Below are 22586 nucleotides of genomic sequence, written 5' to 3'. Positions count from 1 at the left end.
CTGTCTTTTAATGGTCACAAATCAAAATACGGAGAGCTTCCAAAGGTGGGTTAAAACCTGCTATAGAAATCAAAGGATGCTTTACAACTCATTAACAACGGAGGCGGCATAGGCACTGTTAATGCTAACACAGTTCAGCAAACCGATCTTATTAGATCATAGTGACGCTGCACATTATTTTACCGCACTGCTTGTCATGTGAATAACGTATACTACCGTGGCAGTATAACTCCTGCGGGGATTTTGGCAATCTTTGCAGAATTGAACAGTAATCTAAACTGACAAGCATGGTAAATATCTTGGCTCTGCTTGGCCCCAGATGTGAATGTTTTTTTACTTGGTTATACTTGATGTATTAGTGGATTTATCTTGGTGAAGACATCGCTGAGACAGACAGCTAGTGTAACAGTGCTGGGTGCATTAGCCTCTCTGCTGCTGGACATGCTTACAATGCATGGCAGACACCACTGGCAGAAAAAGAGCTAAAAGAAAAAACTAATGAAACATGTATTTATTAGTGACTTTCTGGGTCATTCTTTGGAAACTGCCTCGGTGTGTTGGTGTTATCAACTCTTTATTATCTATTGTTATTTGTAGACAGCACTTAGCAGATAGTCAGCACTTAGTGTAAATGTACTAAAAACCTGGAATACACGGGTATAATGATCACATAAAAAATAAACACTGAGTGAAGGATAACTTTGTGCTCTGAGGACTGATCCTGGCTGCTTTCTCTGTGCTGCTTCTTAGAAAAGAAGGCTGCACACTGGCTGTAGCTTTGTTGTGAATTATGCACATTTAGTGTGTTCAACCTAAAATGAGTTATGCTAATCCATTTTTTATCTTCTGTAATTACAGGTAAATATGGCGGCTGCTGTTGAGTGTGAGACTCTGCACACTGGCCAGAAGATGCCCCTCGTTGGTCTGGGCACCTGGAAGAGCGCACCTGGTCAGGTGAGCTATATTTCTCATTTCTGGATCCAATCACTCGCCTCTACCGTTCACTATTGCGATCCAACTGCAGAGTTAAAAATATTGAATGTAACTACTTAATGCGCATATAGAGCCTCTCATTACCAATTGACAACCCTGCCTTCACTTGGCGCCCCCCGTTTCTCACAAAATGGGCTCTGTCGACCCTTGAGCCTAGCGTCCCCTTGAGTATATCCAGCTAAACAACTTCCATGGACCTTTTTAAAGTGAAGTTTTCCGTGGAAGTCGCCTATACCCATCTGTGGGTGAAGAGGCGGAAAGTAAAGTAACTACATACACTTTCCAACCTCTAAAAATTCTTCTACTCGGACAGCAGAGTCCCAGATAACATTATTCCTTCACTTGTAGTATTTGAGATTATTACTTCCTCTGGCCAACTAATGTCTTCTACGTCCATCCAACCCAACTGAGAAAGGAGCAGGACTTTCCTCAGGAGTGAGGCAATGGTCCGGTGGGAAGAGGAAGTGACACCAGACAAAGTCAGGACAGCACCCCTGCCAACGAGTCTGCATGCTGGAATTACTATAGGCCACCTTGAGGCTTATTCTATATCCATCGCATTAGCCATTCGGGATGTTTTTCGGACAAAATGACCTATTGATTTCAATGGGGAATTTCTCCCCAAAACGGCACGATTAACCACTGCGGCGGATATAGAATAAGCCCCTTTTGCTCTAATTAGAAGGATCATTTGCACAGATTGAGGGTGCAGACCCACAAAATTGCCTGCTTCTTTAATATTGTTTAAAACCATATCTTTCCATCATTCTGCATTGGATTTGCTTTAAAAAAAAAGATGTGTGCAGTTTGTAACATGATTATCTGTGCATGGGGTACATTTATATTTTTACTGTTATTTTCCTACTCCTAATAATGTGTCACCAGTTGAGACCCCATACAGAACCTCGTGCTACATTTTCTATTGTGATACAAGAGAATGGAAAGCCAGACCCCAGACTTGAGCAGTCAATGCCCCAAACATTCAGTGGGCAAGTGGTTAAATGTAAATGTTTGTGCTGTGGGAGGGATGGAAAAGGAGAGTATTTCTTTTGTACGGCTGCCAGGAACACGAGAGGAACTTATAATTATAGGAAACCTTGTTCCTTTCTGAAGCAGCGGTGAGAAGAGACAGGATCAAATTAGGAGAACACTTCAAACATTGAATATAATGAGCTCAGGGTTCCAGCCTCTATAGATAAAAAAATAATAATATTCCTTACCTATTACACTGATCTACAGAACAGTTCAAACAGACTGAAACATAATAACCTTAAATCCAGATAGTAACTTGATTTAATTTATGCTGTCATATCCTACCTGACGTGGAACTGTGCTTCTCTTTATAATTCTCTATCTCTATTTAGTGTTTGTAAGTGTGGAGGGTAAAGTAAAAAAACTAGAAAGAGAGGAAGGACAAAAGCAAAGTGTGCACAAAAAAATGTTTTTCCTTTACAAAAGCATTGCAACAGAACAGCTTGTTTTAATAACCTTACTGTTAGGTTGTCAGGAGAGTGTAGTATAGAAACAGCTTATAGCTGTGTATTGCTCCTTTTTTATCTGTCTCTGTATTCTCTTTATCAAATGATTTGGATTTGAAGAATTCCACAAAACATTCCAAGAAAAGAATATGCACATTTCTGTCTCCACACTTTATAGGCTGTGTCCTTATCACATAAAGCACCATACTTTCATCCAATGTCTGTTTATATATTTTAGAAGATTTGTTTCAAGGTTCAGAAAATAGACTTTAGAGCAGCGGTGCGCAAACTGGGGGGTGCAAGATTATGTGGGGGGGGGGCGCGGGCTGCTTGCAGGAAAACCTGGGGGCGGCCAGAAGCTCCGTGCTGCTTCTATGTGTCTGTGTCTTGCAGAGGGGACGGGGCTTCTCTCTGCACACAGACAGCCCCTCCTTCTCTTCCTGTCTGCTTCCCGCACCAGTTTTCAGCAGCATGGGGTGTTGGGGGATCGGAGCATGTCGCCCCCCCCAGGTGAAATGAAAGTGTGTGTGTATTGAGTTTGTGTGTGTGTGTGGGGGGATTGGGTTTGTGTGTGGGGGGGATTGTGTGTGTGTGTGTGGGGGGGGAATTTGTGTGTGTGTGGGGGTGGAGGATTTTGTGTGTGGGTGTGGGGGGGGGATTGTGTGTGTGTGGGGGGATTGAGTGTGTGTGTGTGGGGGGGGGATTGTGTGTGTGTGGGAGGATTGAGTGTGTGTGTGGGGGGGGGGGATTGTGTGTGTGTGGGGGAGGGGGGGATTGTTTGTGTGTGGAGGGGGGGGGATTGAGTGTGTGTGTGGTGATTTGAGTGTGTGGGGATTGAGTTTGTGTGTGTGTTGGGGGGTTGTGTGTGTGTGGGGGGATTGAGTGTGTGTGGGGAGGATTGTGTGTGTGTGTGTTTGGGGGGGGGATTGTGTGTGTGTGGGGGGATTGAGTGTGTGTGGGGATTGAGTGTGAAGTCAAGCGCCCCTCCTTCGGTGTCTGCCCTGCAATAGCGCTGTGTTCCTGCTCTCCTCTGCTGGCAACCTGCTTCGCTGCGATCCTCTGCAAGTGAAAGGGTAGGCTGCCACTATATCAATCATACTATGAATGTACAGAAATAATGTAAAAAAACTGTGAAAACACAACATTGAAAATGGGAAAAAATAAATAATACTGTAGGTAGGAGTTTGGATGACAATGGGGATAGCAAGACAAAAAGCATGGAGGGGAAGGAAGAAAAAAAAGGGGGGGGGAGGTAGCAAAGAGGTGGTGAATGCCCCCCCAAAGGATTGCCTTTGTGCACGTACGCTCTCCCAAGTTTGGCACTTGGGGAGACAAACAAAATTGACTTTGAAGTGCGCTCAGCAGCAGTCGCCACACACAGCCACACACAAACACACAAACACACACAAATAGCCCCGATCCACGCTTGCAAAATTATGCAGGACACCCTGTGCTCATGCTTGGAGAGTTGGTGATGTCACCGCTCTCAGCGGCAGCGTGGACGCAGCCTAATTTTGCAAGCGCGAGCTGTTGAAATATGTAAGTATTTAAACATATTTGGATTTATATTGTATACCGTTTAATAAAGGTTTTTTTTTTTTTTTCATGTGATTTTGATTACATCAGGCAGGGGGGGCCCGAGAAATTTTATGGATGAAAAGGGGTGCTCGGCATAAAAAGTTTGCTCACCCCTGCAGTTTAGAGGATAGGTATCAAGGTTCGCAATTGGACATTATAGCATTAGGTTGATGCTCAGAGCATGAGTTTCATGTAGCTCCAGTTCACATCTACTGTATGCTTTTCATCTATGCGGCTTTTAGCCAAATTTACTCCACTTTCATGAGTGTGTGTTTTGTTTTATTATATGTGCTGGTACTTGTATGTATGTATGTATGTATGTATGTATGTATGTATGTATGTATGTATGTCTTTATGTATATAGTGCCATTAGCGTACATAGCGCTTCACATTAGTAATACATGTGACAATCATATAAATAACAAATAATACAAATAACAGATCATGGGAATAAGTGCTTCAGACATAAAAGTAACATTTTGGAAGAGGAGTCCCTGCTCCGGGGAGCTTACAATCTAATTGGTGGGGAGAACGTACAGAGACAGTAGGAGGGCGTTCAGGTAAGTGCGTCTGCAGGGGGCCAAGCTTTTATGTATCGTGTGTAGCAGGGGGGCGCAAACTTTTTTCCCTGCGCCACCCTGCCGGATGTCCTCCTCTCCGCGCTCCCTCCTCCTCCTTACCTTGATTCCCGGCGTCTGGACGTCATGACGTCACGTTGCCATAGCAACGTGACGTCATGACCCCGCGGCGTCATTTGACGTACAATTTCCCTTTAACTTTGCATTATTTAAGTACACCAGGTCTGGCTACAGGAGCTTTGCTCCAGATCTCAGCATCAGATGTAAGAAACCAAAATAACAAACTCCATCAATCTGTTGCTCATGGAAAAACGATGCACATGGACATTTTGACTCTACATTTTGGAGTAAATAACAGAATGTTGATACAAATAATCCTATGTTTTCCCAATAGAGACTTTTTTTCACCTTTACCTTCTCCAACATCCTAAATAATAAGCAAACCTACGTCTACAATCTCCAGGTGTTACAAAAACAAGTACTCAACCAATTACACCACTGCGACGGCTGGTAATTATTATATTAGAAATGTCTCTTGGGCTTCACTTTAGCCTCTGGAGATATATAATGATGTCAGTTATTATATTAAGATTGGTACAATTGTTTCAAACAAAGATCAAACAAGAACATTGTAGACATGTACACCCAGAAGGCTTAATCATCACTAGTCTTCTCAGTGGACATAATCCTAACAGATAAAGCTGCAGCAGTGTTGTAATAATTACTGGTTTTCAGTGAATACGCCCGATTTATTGGTGTTGACGAACCTCCCCGGAAATTGGAAAGTCAAATCTAAAGAAAATGTATGTACAAAAATCAATAGTTTTGACATAGAATGAGTGAAAGGAATAATCACCTCTAGTGATATATATTGAATGTAGTGCATGGGTTCTCAAACTTTTCCATATTGAGAGCTCCTTCAGTATTAATAATAGTTTGAAGGGCAATCATACTTACACTTAGGGGTTTATTTATTAAATTATTATATGTATTTATTAAATTGTGATAGTGTGATCGAGACATTATTGTATGAAAAAAACTCACTGCAGTTAATGGGAGCGATAGTGCCCCAATCTGCACTATCTCAGTTTAATGAATAACGCCCTTAGTACCCATAAGAACTATACTTACACTTGGGTGGTAATTCACTAAGATCCGTTGCGGGATAATGTTCCCGAACAGGCATGACTGCCATTGACCTTAATGAGTCACCCCCTTGGTTCTTTTAATTATTGTAGGTTTAATATTTATATTTTAAAAGTACTGGAACTGTATCTAAATTGCCATCTTTGGTGGTGATAGAAAATGCACAGACTGCAGAACAGAAGTGAAGTAAATATTAAAATGCTTCAGGGACTACCACTAAAGTCTTTGGGGAACACTGCCGTCCAGGGCCCACAGTTTGAGAACCAATATTGTCGTTGCATATTGAGATGCTATTTGTGTGTTTAATGCTTTCCTTTCAGCAATGGCAAAACATCAGTGAAAAGATTTAAAAAAAAATAAGGAATGGCCACCTGCAAAATTAACGAAGACATCTAGAACTATGCACTATGCAAAGATCATGAAAAATAGAGATTTATCAGACCAGTGTCTCTTCCTCGGGTCAGATTCTCAGATTAAGAATTATGGGCCAGATCCACAAGGCTCCTTGATCTCTGAGCTCATAACGGGATGTTACCTAAAACCGTCATGTTACTTTCCCAAAGCTAATTATATACAACAGCTAGTGTTTTCCTTATCATCACATTATTGTACCGCAACTTTGCGTTAGCTTCCAGTAAGGTGATGTTAACACACCTGGGATACCTGGGAGATATGCTAATTGGAACACGCAAAGTTTATTTAAATGATTGCCATTAGCATATTTGCCAGGTATCTTAGGTGTGTTCACAGGTATCTCTCCGCGTATTCTATAAAGGAGTGTTTTGGGAAGTATATAAGTCAATGAGTCCTTTACTAAAATAGGTTCAGGGTCTGAATGGGATATTAAGCTCCTGTGTTAACCTTCAGACTTTAGTGGATATGCGATGTTGGGGAGAACGCCTCTTTTTTTTTAAACAAAGTGAGAAGAAGCGCTGCTTTGATTTGGGAAACTTTATTTTGGGGCATAATACCAGTTCTACGTCAACTTGGCACTTTATGCTTCATTTCCCTTTATCTCGGGCAATAAAGACTATACTGTACGCTCGTCTGCCGCAATGGTTCCCAAACGCTAGTCCCGAGTACAGTTCTGCTCTGCATGCTGCACTTTTTCTGTCACCCCTAAATGATTTTTTTTTAAACATGTTTATGGACCGTTTACTGCATATGACTACATTGATAAATAGAACGAAGTGCGAGTATGGTTGTTCTCCAAAAAAATGATTAACACTGACGCGGTGTGTGGTACAGGAAGGTTTGAGAACCCCTGCTCTACAGGAAAGGAAGGAACTAATGTGTAGAGATGGGCAAATGTTTTTGGCGAATTTGGATCCGCAGCGGATCTGCCGGTTCCTTTGGTCCACAAATGTCAGCGGAACAATGTCACGAAGGGCGATTTGCATTTTGGTGATTTTTTTTTTATTACTATCACTAATACCGCAACCCGTGGACGGATTTATAGAATCCAATCCGCGGATTCGGCAAAACGGGTTGGGATGTACAAATTCGTCCACAGGTGTTATCTGTACTATCTGCGTTACTCATGCTTACTTGCTGTACCTACTGTATGTACAGTACTATACTTCCTTATTTGATCAGGCAAATATGAATCTCTGGCAGGATTTGAAATAGCCTCCCTTGACCTCAGAAAGAACAGCTCTCCCCCATTCTGTTGCAGCCACTCCTGAAATCTTTTATTCCATTTCTGGCACATACATTTATAGTTTGCTTAGACTAGGCGGAGATTCTGCAGAGAAACAAAGACCATTTCTGCCTGTCCCCTTTTGAACATATGGCTCAGGCATTGTGCTTTCAAAGCAGAGAACATTTGAATGAACATTTAAATGAAAATGCGGCCATTGAAGTCCTTTCATGTTGAATGTAGAGTGTCCAACATGTCTGTTTATGAATGCATGAAACGTGGATGCAAGCAATTGAGGGCACCTGGAATATAATACTTATTATAAAAGTACTGGCTCAATTATCTGCCTCATCTGGGGTTCATAAAAAGCCCCAGCCGTGTGTGTGCGTGGGTTACAGCCAGCACCAAGGCATAGCCCCACAGCCCTGCTACCATTGTACACGGTTTCTTTTCGCTTTTCTTTAAAATGTCTGTTTATTTGATTATAATGACATCCAATGGAAACATTACAGTATATAAATGCCATGTGATAATTTATGTATACGACTCTGTGTCCCGAGGCATGGCTAGGAGATTAACATTAATACCTGTTAAGGGACGCATGAGATGACAAATTGTCTCACTGTGATCTAGATATTATTAAAGAAGCTTTCAGAGCTTCACTAATAATACATAAATATGTTTAGCAATAATGATGTAATTTATTGGTGCGTATCAACTGAATCATTACTCAAAAAACAGCTGCAGATGGCACCGCTGTAAAAAGGCAGTCCAAGTGACTTTTTATGTTATAGAGGTTTGAAGAAGGGGTTCTGGAACTGGACTATGTTGATTTCAGCTCCTGCCCCTCCCCCCCCTGCTTCCTGAGATACTTATCTTGGAAGGGGGTGCCCGTAGCAGTTCCGGCTGTGCTGGTTGGGGTTATTGAAATGGCGGCTTAAATGTCCCGTAAGCCAATAGGAACCCGTGCCATCATCCCTTGTGTCTCCGTATTGGCCCGCGTGACCGGGACATTTTAAAAAGCAGAGAGATACTGGCACCCCCCTTCCAGAATAACTATCTTGGGAAGAAGGGGGTCCACATAGCTGTAATCAAAGTGGTTCAGCTCCGGGGACCCCCTGCTTCAATCCTATTAAAAACATGTAATTTGGAGTGCTCCTTTAATGGCGTCACCTTGTATCAAGGTGCTTTACGACAAGTTTGCACCACTAGCACCAGTGAGCATTCTGGGAAGTAGTTATAGGAAGATTTGGATGTGAGGATGCAATATTATATTGAGATGTATCAAATGTACCTACTGTATAGCTGTTGTAGTTGTTCTCTCTTTGCGTCAAATAAATCCATCTGAAGTGGCTTTCACCTCTACTTCTGAGAGATCGGCACCAAATGTAAGAAGCAGGATTACCAAGATTCATACATATACTGGTATATTCTCTTACTCCTGCATCTTATGATTGTTCAGCTCCTGCATGTCATTGACTTGTCTTCTCCTCTATCTCATGACAGGTGAAGGATGCAGTAAAGTATGCACTTGGCGTGGGATATCGTCACATTGACTGTGCCTCTGTGTATGGAAACGAAACCGAAGTGGGAGAAGCTATCAAAGAAAGCGTTGGGGCTGAAAAGGTAAAACTCACACGTGACACTAGAGTTGTCTTTCAGATTCCTTTACTTTTCCATAACATGAGTTCTTTCCCCCCTCAGGTCTTTGGAGTCGTATTCGTTAATTGTGCCCAAAAGCAATACAGAATTATATATAATAATTGTGATTTATTGGCGTACTTTTAAATGCAACGTAAACAAAAAATGAATAAAACTTTATTAATGAGCCAAATACTATTATTCGTGTCATTAGGACATCGGGTGCGTTGTGTAAATTAGTACAGGGGTTAGAACTTGACAAAGTGAAAGACATGGTATCTCCTGGGATCTTCTTTAGGAAGGATGGTTTACATCAGGGCTCTTCAAGGTGCGAGCCATGGCCCAAACGTAGCCAACGTTGGGACTTGATGCGGCCCTTGGACTCTGCTCCTGCTAATTTCATACACGTTGCTTAGGCAGCTAAGTGACATTTTTTGACACTGAAACTCACTTAGTTAAGTAAGTTAAAGTTATGTAAATATATATGGCACAGATAATATAAACGCTTGACATTTTTTTAAATATAATAATTTTCAAGTCCTGAAATGTATCCAAAATGACATTGCAATAAACTAATGTCCCTTGTACAACGTAATGTTTTCAGATCTGGCCCCTTTTGAAGAACTAGTTGAAGAGCCCTGTTTTACATATTACTAACATAGGCAGCAAAGAGCTGGCATTTAATTAGATGTTTTTGGGCTGAAAATCGTTAAATGTCTTATAACTTGACTAAACTATTGTTTCATATTTGCCCATTGCAAATAATACAACCGTGTATAGTGATCCTGGGTATACACACACATTTTGTATTTAATGATGTGTGCTCAAGGGTTATTATGCATGCCTCCATCTCAACTCCGCCACCCCCGAGCATAACACCAATCTTAAGAATAGACCTTTTGGTTTCAGAGGAGGGTGGCCTGCAGTAGGGGTTTGGAGAATGTCAAACCGAATTACTATACGTGTGAAGTTTTGCTGAAACAGGATTTTGAGCCATTTTCTCAGCAGTCATACGCCATAAGACACCTTCTGGCACCAGAAATCGTAAGGCCCATTCACTTGAAATGCAACCGCTTAGCAATCATGGGCCTTTATCGTTAGCAGAACAGTGAATGTTTTGCGAGTTTAAAAATAAATAAAAATAAGGTTAATTTAGTAGATGCACAATCTGTACTTTAGCTGTTTCTCATTAAAAGGGTCTGAAGAGAGAAGAGGTATTTGTAACCTCGAAGCTGTGGAATAACAAGCATCATCCAGATGATGTGGAATCGGCTTTGAAGAAGTCACTGAAAGACCTTCAACTGGATTATTTGGACCTATATCTTATGCACTGGCCGTATGCCTTCAAGTAAGATGTTTTTTTTTTTTTTTTTAATATGTGCATAAAAAACAATTAAACAAGTCTTGTCTTTTAAGACAATTTGTAACCAACCTCTTGGTTAATTTGTAATTAACTTCTCGTGTGCCAGATTGATTGAAATACTTAATCATTTCTACCATGTTCATTACAGGGCCAAGGAGGGACAGCTGTTTAAAGAAAGATAAGGGGAAATAAAGTAGCAATCCCCCACTACCAACCTCACTTTTGTTTACAGGACAGGTACTGGGTGGTGCCACGGACCTGTACCGCTATAATTTCAGCTACATGAACCACCCCATTCCTGTGACACTTAGCTTGGAAGTTGACTATATTACTAATTTGCATTGGGAATGAAATAGCTGTTCAATAGGAAGCTGCAACCGATGATGTGGCTACATGTTGGCCTGTAGTTTGATGGCCATTATGTTTGGGGGGATGAGAGTGTTCCCCAGGGAAGTGGTGGGGTGGGGGTCCCTCCAGAGCTGAATATAGCACGTATCAGCTCTGGGTGACCCACTGGCCTCTCCACGTAAAAAAATAAACAAGGAGGGATTGTTTTAAGATTAGTATATTGGCAGCCAGTCCCTTGCAACACCATAACACCTCAACACAGCAGATCATGCTTATGTGAAGTAATGTTAACTGCCCACCTCATGCCTGGCAAAATAACATGCAAGTTCATATTCGCTGATAAATATTCATTTTTTTACGTGAGGGTTGAAACACCAACATTAATTGTTTTAAAGTGAGGCGTATTCAGTGGGACGGGGTGTGATAACTTCTACAGAATATACAAATCTGAATATCATATGCTGCATACGCACTCAAAACAAATGCCATGTTTTAAATGCTTTAGGAGCGGAGATAATATTTTCCCACAAAATGCTGATGGGACCATTCAGTACGACTCTACGGATTACAGAGACACCTGGAAGGCCTTGGAGAAGTTGGTGGCGAAGGGACTGACCAGGGCCATTGGGCTCTCCAACTTTAATAAAAGACAAGTTGATGATATCATCAGTATTGCCGCTGTGAAGCCGGCTGTGTTGCAGGTTTGGAAAGCTACACTCATATCTTATAACCGTTGAACGATTCATGGAAAGATAGATGCTCAATATGGAGGATATGTGTCTGGCAGGAAATTAAAGATTTGCTATTCTGTCTGCGTTGGTTGGGGGAAAAAAACTTTATGTTCCGTCAGGTAGTTTGATTCCAGCGCACGTTTGGTGGTGTGTATTGATCCACCTAAAGGGAAGATAAATGGCTTCATCCCATTATGTCTCAATTAAATCTTTCCCTTTTTTTCATGCATTGTAACCACTTCCCAAATTACTTAAGGTTGTTAGAAGGGACAAAAATGGAGGACAGTACTCACACATTGACCCGTAGAAACACCTCCCATAATGTCTTTCAGTGTATCCAAAATCACATTATGGCTCTTGCAGCCGTTCTACTTCTAATTGTGTTCGATCTGGACAGGAGTTCTGGACCCTTTGTAAAACTAGTTGGAACAGCTCTGCTCAGCCTGAAGTAAAATAGAATATGTACTAACACCCTCTAGAGGAAAATATTGGGAACTACAGTGCTACAACATTATTCAGAAAGGTGTTTGGTTTTTCTAATATATATATATATATATATACATTTTTTTAAATTAATTAATTGGCTCCAAGAAGAGTTAGCATATGTCTGTAAATATGAAGACGTTCAATAATTACTATTGAAACCCTACATCAGTTCCTTAAGAATTTCCCTGTAACGTATCCCACTGTATGCTCTTTGTAGATATGTAGACTAAAGTGTAGCTTTGTTTGATGAGTTTGAGAGCCCATTCTTGTCTGCTAGGGTTACTCTTCCTTCCTGTGAAATGAACAGTGTTGGTGTAAATCCTTTGAACACTGCATGTGTCAAATCCATAGATGTGATAACATCATCTGCCTTCTCTTACAGGCCGAGTGCCACCCATACCTTGCTCAGACTGAGCTGATTGCTCACTGTCGTGCACATGGGCTTGTATTTACGGGCTATAGTCCTCTGGGATCCCCAGATCGGAGCTGGAGAAAGCCAGAAGATCCAGTCCTGCTAGAGGAACCCGACATCATACAAATGGCAAAAAAATATGGCAAATCCGAAGCTCAGATCCTTCTGCGGTAGGTGTATAGCACAATGTATTGTGTAACTGACAAGGCAGAGGTATGTTGCTGGCTAAGGATTCATGTTTGTGCCTGTGCATTATAGCTGGGTACCTTCAGCTACCTGAAAAAGTTTTATTTTCTCCAACACACAATTCTAATATTACGTGGTTCCAGAAATGCAGCATCCTTTTAATGTTGCATATTATGTCAATAATAACATTTAATTGTAAGTGTTGTGTAATGGAATTTTGCAGTGGTTCTCAAACCTCTCTATAGGCCACCAACAAACATTTTATTCGTATACAAATCATGCGCATTCACCTATGTGCAAGTGGGTTGGTTATTCCTAGAGTATTACATTTTTTCCCATGTATTGCAGACAATGTATGCTGCATTCTACAATAAATATACCCATATACAGTACTTGATGCATGCGCATGAAGACATAGCTGCAGTAAGTGTGCACTGTAACAAAGGCTGGAAACAGGAAAGGCTTACCGTGTAAGAAGTACATAAAACATCAGCGGTAATTAAAAATTCGAGAAAACAAAGAGCTATGTCCTGCACGCGCTACGTGAACAAAAACAAAATGTACACCTAGAGGACTGATAAACACATAACAAAATAGAACTACTTAATCACAAGAACAATATTTATTCAATAAATTAAATACCCCAATATTAAACCTCCCAAAGTTGAAGGTAGAAATTAACACACAGATCTCCCCCTCCCCCCAGTATGTTATTGTAGTCTGATCACAGATAAGTTGACAGATAGGAACAGGTGGTTGGGATAAAGGTAAGTATTTGCTTTATATAGCGGCTGTGTCTGTAGATCTATGATCATAGTTACAACTCTGTGGAATGCGATCATGTTATTGCTGTTTTTGAAGATAATACAGCGATGCTGCTTCTTCAAAAATAAGTAACAAAGTCTTATCAGCAAGGAGTGATATATACAACAACTTATCTGAAACATTTGGTGTCGAACATAATAAATGTCAGATTGATTGTGGCTTGATAAGAATCCCTTTCACGGGTCCTGCTTGCTGTGTTCACCCCTTTGGTATTACGATATAGCGTCTACGTGGCAGGCAGGCTGGGCCTCTCCGCTGCATCCATAGCCTCGATATTGCTATATAACCGCTCGATGAAGGGACAAGCCTCTGGATGTTGAACTTGACAGAGGTGTCTCACTATATAAGTTTATTAGAACAATCAACTGCAGTGGTATGGAAACACAAAAAGAGCATCTTCAGTGATGTATTCAAATATATCAACAGTCTCTGTTCTCTTTACAATTGTACAGTAGCCTAGTAATATCGGAGAACTATGCAAAGCACAGTACAAGGCTCATTAATGTAGGAAGCAGTATTCCAACCTTTCTGCTCTTGGCAAATGGGAAGATGTGTGATAGTCAAACGGTACATGGATGCAGCAGCCGTTTAATTTCAATGTTTTCAACAAATATTATTTTTATTATTAAATAGTTCTATTCTGTTGTGGGTGCATCAGTCTTCTAGATGCGCATTATTTTATATAGTTCACGGAGAGTGTGCAGCATATAGTGCTTTGTATTCTCACTGCATTGTTTAGAAAACGATCCTAGCACCTCTCTGTGGTACTTTAATATTATTTGTATTGGCTTACATGATTATGGGACAGTTTGCATGTCTTTTCTTTTTTGGGTGTGTATAATAATTGGATATCGCTTGTAAGGAGGAATGTTAAAGGCACCGTCATAAAAAAGATCAGTGCCAGATTCTAGCCGGTATAGGACCTATGGTCACGCCCAAGCGCCGCCGGCTGCCCGCCGCCAATACAACTCACCGCTGGGCAGGTCTCCACTGTACTATTGGCCACTCTGAAAATTAACTTCGGGTGATCGCCGCTCCTAGTCCCGTAAGCGCAGCTCTGACGCCACGCAGCCGCCCGCCACTCCTAGCCCTGCGCCCGCCACTCCTAGCCCTGTGCCCGCCACTCCTAGCCCTGTGCCCGCCACTCCGATGCACAGTCTTTAAATGTTCCTGGCCTAGCGGCCTACCTTAAATACATTTAGGAGAGAGCACAAAAAAAACAAAACGATGCGCCACCAAGCGTAATGAGAAGAGAGAGGGCGGCTTCCATGAAAAAAAAATCAGTTTATTGGATCATGCTAAAAACGGAGGTATAGCAATTCCACCGACCTATATCGCACGAAACATGTCGGTGGAATTGCTATTCCTCCGTTTGTAGCATGATCCGGTAAATTGAATTTTTTTTTCATGGAAGTCGCCCTCTCTCTTCTCATTACGCTTGGTGGAACGGCGCATTTTTTTTTTTGCTCTCTCCCATTGTTCCAGTATTTTGGCAGATTCGCACACAAGTGTTCGCACACGGTTCGCACACAATTCGCACACAGATTGGGCAGATGATCCCTACAAGTGTCTGAAGACATTCATTCAATCAAAGGATCCTCATCGCAGCAGCCTGTGACTCTTTTTGAGTATTTACTCATCATAATGGGCTAAGTTTGTAAACTGGAAGAAGTGTCCCGTCCGCGCTCTTGCTCTTTAAGGATGTGGAATGATAGTTCCTCTCTGATCTTTTGCTGCTCCTGTTGTTCAAGGTGTCTTCCCCCACCTCCAAGATGGATCCCAACGGAGAACTCTGACGGCGATGCCAAGTTCCAAGAAAAAGAAAACACAAGAGCGCACCAAAATGAGAGAAATGAAGTGTATTACAATCAATAAACAATAGTAACCACTTACATGAATAAAAACTTTAATAATCCCCGGTCTCGATCGTAACTCCTTTAGTAGGGCATCAAATAGGGTAAGCAGGGGCAGTATCACTCCTCAGAGACCAGTCCCGCGCGCTGGGGCTGTCTCTGTAGCGCTGTAACGCTGTCAGACCTCCACGAGTGTCAGCTTGGTGTAGTGCGTAGCGCGCATGCGCAGGAAATGAAGCTCCCTGTAGCTGTCCTTGAGATGCCTGATGAAGTATACGAAACGCGTCGCGAATGGTGTTGCTGGCTTATATTCTACTCATAGCCAGTATACACACAAGTGGTTTTTATTCCGATCACGATCGCAAAACTGAAACGGACAGGCATCTCAAGGACAGCTACAGGGGGCTTCATTTCCTGCGCATGCGCGCCACGCAGTACACCACGGTGACACTCGTGGAGGTCTGACAGCGTTACAGCGCTACAGAGACAGCCCCAGCGCGCGGGACTGGTCTCTGAGGAGTGATACTGCCCCTGCTTACCCTATTTGATGCCCTACTAAAGGAGTTACGATCGAGACCGGGGATTATTAAAGTTTTTATTCATGTAAGTGGTTACTATTGTTTATTGATTGTAATACACTTCATTTCTCTCATTTTGGTGCGCTCTTGTGTTTTCTTTTTCTTTGTAAACTGGGAGAGTTGCCGCTGAAATCTTGAAGGTTATCTCCTTTGCCAGGTTGCTGCATATTCTCATAGATAAAGAGAGACAGTTGGGCATCATCCTCATTAAATAACTAGCCTGAAAAATCTATATGCTGTTTATGGACATTTTGCCAGGGACAAATATCCTTATAATAAGAGATCAGCGTAAAGAAAAACAGTGTCTCTTTGCACCCTTTGGAGCCCCAGATCCTTTTTGAGGAACTCCATATCTTGTTACTTTCCCTAAATACATTTAGACTTCAAACAGGTACTGTATTTATCATCATTGTAAATGTGTTTGTATAACTGTGCACACCCTATCATCACTCAATGAAAAGTAACATACTATTATTCTTTCCCAGGTGGCAAGTACAGCGCAAGGTTGTTACTATTCCCAAAAGTGTCACCCCTGCTCGTATTTTACAAAACCTTCAGGTAAGCGTCTGCACCGCATTGCACAGAGCATCTGGTTACATTGCAACATACTCACCTGCTCATTCGTTTCCCCGGTGCACTCAAACTTGCATTTATCTGATCAGTCTTGAAATAGAGTTGCACTACATGTATACCACCATTATTACACCCCGGGGGCGGCCAACTCCAGTCCTCAAGGGCCACCAATAGATCAGGTTTTCAGGATATTCTGTCCTCAGCACAGCTGGCTCAATTAGTGGCTCAGTCAGAATGACTGAGCAACCTGTGCTGAAGCAGGGCTATCTTGAAAACTGTGGTGGCCCTTGAGGACTGGAGTTGGCCACCCCCCTGGTATAAACCATAATCATGACTATTCCCTCATTTTCTAAACACTAGTTTTAAAAAGAACGCATGGTTCACTATCTCCTGATTTAAAAAAAAAAAATACAATATAAAATGAAAGTATTGGGTAAAACCTAGTTAACACTTAAATCACAACTGTCACCCTTTATATCTTAAAAAAAAAAAATAGCCGATGCTTGATTTTTCACTTGTAATGTACAGTTTTTTTTCCCTGCATCACCAGCCGAAGAATAAAGAACTTGTAGGTTTAACAATGTTTTCCTACCACTTATAAAATGTTAATGTCTAACTCAGAGGAGGCCAACTCCTGTCCTCAAGGGCCACCAACAGGTCAGGTTTTCAGGATATACCTGCTTCAGCACAGGTGGTTCAATCAGTGGCTCAGTCAACCCCTGGTCTAACTAAACTCTCTTGCTACAAACACAAACTTTCTGGCTCTCCCAATTCCAGGTCGGACATGTAAATCAACAGAACGCCTTTGGAATAATGATACATATGTGTAGCTGTTGGATACTGATGGGGTTAGCATTATCATTACAAAATGTATCTTCTTGTGAGTCGTACGTTACATTGCTCGCAAAGTATTGCATGCTCCTGTGAGATGTGTAAGGCTGCGCTTATACTGACAGCTATGCGACTGATGACGTCACCTGTCGCAGTCGCCATTGCAATAGTTGTAAATTAAGTTTAGGCGACGTCACTGGCCAGTGACGTCAGAAAGGAGGAGGGCAGAGGGACGGAGAAGCTCTCTGATTGGCCACAAGGGGAGACCGTCGCTGAAAAAATAAAATAACAGCAACTACCAGATTTTTGGTAGCGCTGTCGCTTGGTTGCACTGTCGCCGTTGCATGCACTATAAGCGCAGACGACGGTGACAATGCATTTGTTTTGATGCGATGTCGCATCGCCGTCGCATCGCTGGCACTATAAGCGCAGCCTAAGGCCTCGGCCAGGGTGGCGCTGAGTGGGCGGGCGCACTCACGCTGGCCGCGATGAAATACATTGCTGCAATGTGTGTGGCCAGCGTGATCAAGCGCTTGCGCCCGCCCTGCGCTTAGAGCAAGCAAATTTGAATTTGCCGCTCGCAAGCGCGTCACGTGAGCGGTTCGTCCAGTGAGGACGAACCAGCTCCGTGACGTCATGGCCGCGCACCCAGACGAGGACACACCCAGTCGGCCACGAATGGCCCGGCCGAGCAGGGCGCAGCGCACGAGCGCCAGCGCGCCTGTCCCCTGCCTGGCCTTAAGCTATGTGCCCCAGTGTACACTGCTGTGCTGGCGGCGCCTGCACGTGTGAAATCAGCGATCTGCGGTGTCTGGTTGAGCTTTCTGTGAGGAGCAGGAGATCCGGCGGGGGGGGGGGGGCGTGGCGGGGGCGCGGCCATGACGTTACGCGGCTGGTTCGCCTTCATTGGCTGAACCGCCGCCGTGAAGTGGCCAGCGCTCCGTCGCCACAAGAAAACACAAAAATCTTGTCGCGCATCGCGATCGCTACATGCGCTTGCAGGCAGCTACTGGGACCGGCCCCATTGAGAGGCGGATCTTGTTCCTGCAGCACATTCCTTAGCGAGCGCTGCAGTAGACACTGGGGCCGAGGCCTAACACCTCCAACTCTGCAAGGTGTGGTGCCAGTTGCTGCCCTCCCTTTTAATTCTTCGTCTGCCACTGAAACAAATATTAATTCATAATATGTCTACAGCATATGGAAAATAGAAAGGATGGAATTAAAGAATCATTACATTTAAAATCCTATGTTTTGTTTTTTTAAATAAATTAGTTGTGTGGTATTAGATGATGCTTACTGGGAGAAGGAGCGGCTCAGTGAGTAAAGACACTGACTGGCACATTTGAACCAGGGGAACCTGGTTCAATTTCCGGTGTCAGATCCTTGTGACCTTGGGCAAGTCACTTTATCTCCCGGTGCCTCAGGCACCAAAAACATAGATTGTAAGCTCTATGGGACAGGGATCTGTGCCTGCAAAATGTCTCTGTAAAGCGCTATGTCAAAACTAGTAGCACTATACAAGAACATGCTATTATTATTACTGAATCCTGTTTTGACTCTTTATGCCCTTATTAATGTGTTTTAATGCGCTAAGCTTCCTTGGCTTGCTATAACAACCATTTAGAAAAAAACTGTGATCTCTCTTTTGAAATAGGCAGCCATATTGTGAACCATAGATACAGGATCTTCGCCGATCGATCACGGGAGAACAGATCGAACTGCACCTTAGATAATTACATTGCCCTAAATGTATAGAACTGCTGCATTAGAAGACGAAAAAAATGGTCAAGAAACAATGACCCCTTTAAGCTAGTTTTGTATTTTAAATTGATGTTCCTATGAGACTTAAATAAAAGATTCTAAAGAGAATACTTTTTTTTCTCTCCTTATGACAGGTGTTTAATTTCTGTCTGACAGAAGAAGAGATGAAGAAGATTGGATCCCTGAATAAGAACTGGAGATATATTATCCCACTAATTACGGTACAGTAACTTTATCTTGCAGTCAATCTGATACACAGTTTGTAGGAGCTAGGTGTCAGAATGGAATTATCTCATTTTTTTTAGTTCAAAGAAATTTTTTTTTTTAAATGTAAGTGCCGTTTTCTCATTCTGTTTCAAAGCCAAAATATTACATGGGATCGGCATGAGCCTGAATGTGGGACATTAACATGTGCTAACTTTTCAGCCTCTATTCTAAGGAGTGACTGGTCATGCACAAGTCAGATACTTACACTGTATGTGCCGTGTAAATGAAAACTTAGGCTGAGTCCCGCTGGCGCTGAGCGCGCTCATGCATGGAGAGCGCTCCAAGCATGAGCGCTGGGTGACCTGTCATTAACGCGCACGGCCGCGCGGGGGGGAGCATTGAGCACACTGGAAAGTTAGATTGTTTTGTTTACATAAGCGCCAAGCGCCGGTGAGCGTGTGTGCCCACGCGCGTGCACGGCGTGAGCGGGGACTTACATATATCTATATATGTAAGTAACCGTGGCAAGCACCGCCTGCTCAGCGCTAGCGGGGGCGCAGCCTTAGATCGGATCACACACAGTGCTTAAAACATTGCTGTTTTTCATCTGAGCAGTTATTTCTGTACTGGATATAAGAATGTTATTCCGTTTCTTGGTTTACTTAATGCATGTGGTCTCCCTCCTACAACATATTATTCTGTGCCTACATCTTTGTCACCTCCTTGTTCCTATTTGCCCCTTCAATTCCTTGTATTTATACTTCTTTTATAGATGCAACAAGATGTAACAAAATATTTTTATTTTTACAGGTGGGTGGAAAATCTGTTCAGAGGGATGCGGGACACCCCTTTTATCCATTTAACGACCCATATTAATTGGATAGATTCCTCACTGAAATGCCCTATCTAGGCTCAACAGTAGTTGCACTTCTCTTTTTATATAATCACTTTGCTGTCATACAAATTAAACAGAGACAAAGCTTGCTGATACCTCCTGGATGCATGTGTTGTTTTGTAACTTTCTGTATTTTGACCACGTCATTGTTAACACTTTTATAGCTGCCGGTGCACTCTTCGACTGCAGCACTGTCAAAATGTTGAGTTCCAAGAATTAGGGTAATATCCATTGTTTTTTTATGGAAATAAAGAATTTTTAAGAATATATCTGGGGTGAGGTGTGGTGTGTGTGTGGTGTGGTGTGTGTGTGGTGTGTGGTGTGTGTGTATGTGTGGTGTGTGTGTATGTGTGGTGTGGTGTGGTGTGTGTGTATGTGTGGTTTTAATGAAAACACCGAATGCAGAAAACATTCTACGTTTTCCCCATTCCAAATCATCAATCAACGCCTGTTTCAAAGGGCTCTAGAATGCAGTCCTCATCCTCCCTCAAGGGGCGCTGTTACTTTCTTCTCAAACAGTACAAATTATTAAAGGAGTTTACTAGTTGTTACAACTATATCATTCCTTAACTACATGAATCCATTGCATTACTCATTTATTATCTTTTGTAATAGATACGTTTTGAATGTAACCCCCCACCCCTCCACATTTTCAAGGTTTTTCTTGCAGAACAACACAAATAAGCATGGCACTCAGATCTTCTGATTTACTTATTACATGGAAACTGCTCTAGGGCATAAGTCTGCAGCTTCTACAACTGAAGAGGTTCATTCATTTAGGAGGGGGGAACTGCAGTGGAGCCGATCAGTCTAGGTTGGATTTTCATTTCCTCTGCAAGCCATGTGTGCAGCAATGCAGTCTTCTGGAAACTACAAACACTTCACATATTTGATGTATTACACAACTGTTTGATCAGTGTGGCTTTAGAATTTCTGCAACATTATTTCTAAGGGCTGTTATATAGTGTGTACGGCCGTCCGCGCGAGCGTGCCTGTTCGAAGGCGCGTGCATGTGCCGCATGCTTTTTGTGTGTATACTGTGTATGCTGTGAGCTCTGAAGGTACTGTGTTTATGTGTTTGTGTGTGTTTGTTTGTGTATGTATATGTGTGTGTGTATGTATGTGTAATTTATTACTTATTAAAAAAAAAAAACATTGGTAAAAATAAAATATTTATTAAATTTGTACAGACACATAAACACACACACACACATATACATACATACACATGCATACATATATACACACACATATACATACATTCAGCGCCGGTAGCGGCGCGAAAAAATGATTTTCCTTCTCTTCCCCGCTCTCTGTCGGCTCCTCGCTCCCTGCCGTGCGCGTGCGCGGCCTTTGTATAGAAGGGCTGGCTGACCTCAGCCATCTATAACTACCGTGCGCGCGCACGGCGTAGCACGCCCCGGCAGTATAGAACCAGCCTAATAAGGTGCGAGCTCAAAATGAGTCCGTAATAAAAGCAGTGTATAACATATTCTGTGATATGTGCTACTGAACTTTAGGATGTTTGCCTATTAAACCTAAATTTGCAACAAAATTCAAAACACAGGGACGTTAAACAGGATGTTACATGTTGGAGAGCTTTCTCTTGCACCTTATTTTGTGTTGCTTATTTGGATTGGACCTATAAAAGAGCATACAAGTGTGTATTCCTCTAACATTTCTAGCACCCGTCAGTTATATGATGCTGTTTTTACATATTTCACAGTAGTGTTCTAGTGATATATTTATCTTAGTACAGCCAATGCTATGTTTTACAAAGCATAATGCAAGTACTTTAAACCTGGCCGAATGAACAGTCTGTTCTATTGGTAGCTAGACAACAGAGTGTACAGCGCTTTACATAAGAAAACACAATACAGGGAATTATAATAGAATAAATGCAACAAATATAAAATCAGACAACAGGAAAGTAAATCACTGTCCTGGAGATTTTACAATCTAGTAGTTGATATATATATATTATATATATATATGTATATTCAGCACTCAATAGGTTAAAATGTTTCAAGTTGTTTTTCCCATAACAGATTTTTGAGGCGGTTTGAACTTCAGGGGCAACTTGAAACCAGGACATTTTTAGTGATAAGATTTCTTTCCTGGTTTCCCATACATTGTATTTCACTGATGCCATATGCTAGAAGCCAGGGGTGTGTAAACTTTCTGTGCTGCGCCCCACCTGCCAGCCCCTGTGCTCACGCCCCCCTTACCTAATTTCCAGCATCAAATGATGCACGGGGTCATGTCACGTGACCTCTGCGTGGCATTTGACACATAAAACATATAAATTATCGGAGACCCGCTGGACATAGTGTTCTTGCTTTGGCAGTCAGACTCAGTCCGCAAACATGCTAAAACCTGCCTACCCACGATTTCCCACAGAATAAACCTCTAGGAACTCTAGTTAAGGAAAATTCCAGTTGTCCACCACAATGTCTGCCATAACTCCAATTCCCTCAAACCCTG

At 42.3% G+C, this 22586-nt stretch overlaps 1 protein-coding gene across 2 annotated transcripts in view; it reads left to right on the top strand.

Moving 5' to 3' along the window:
• The window catches only part of AKR1A1 (aldo-keto reductase family 1 member A1), a 29556-nt gene extending 9187 nt beyond the window's left edge, over positions 1-20369 (top strand). The window contains exons 1-9 of one of the 2 annotated variants that reach the window (XM_075616130.1): positions 484-552; positions 859-954; positions 8919-9038; positions 10250-10401; positions 11270-11465; positions 12364-12563; positions 16321-16393; positions 19135-19221; positions 20018-20369. In XM_075616130.1, coding sequence (XP_075472245.1) covers positions 499-552; positions 859-954; positions 8919-9038; positions 10250-10401; positions 11270-11465; positions 12364-12563; positions 16321-16393; positions 19135-19221; positions 20018-20083 — 1044 coding nt within the window. In that variant the 5' untranslated portion in view covers positions 484-498 and the 3' untranslated portion in view covers positions 20084-20369. Of the gene's footprint in view, positions 1-483; positions 553-858; positions 955-8918; positions 9039-10249; positions 10402-11269; positions 11466-12363; positions 12564-16320; positions 16394-19134; positions 19222-20017 lie in introns of those variants that run through there. The other variant, XM_075616131.1, reaches the window with a different exon arrangement.
• Positions 20370-22586: the final 2217 nt, after the last annotated feature.

Source organism: Ascaphus truei, chromosome 10, assembly GCF_040206685.1.
Source record: "Ascaphus truei isolate aAscTru1 chromosome 10, aAscTru1.hap1, whole genome shotgun sequence".
Classification (NCBI taxonomy): Eukaryota; Metazoa; Chordata; class Amphibia; order Anura; family Ascaphidae; genus Ascaphus; species Ascaphus truei.
Note: the sequence above shows the minus strand (reverse complement) of the source record. Positions and strands in the feature narration are given on the sequence as shown.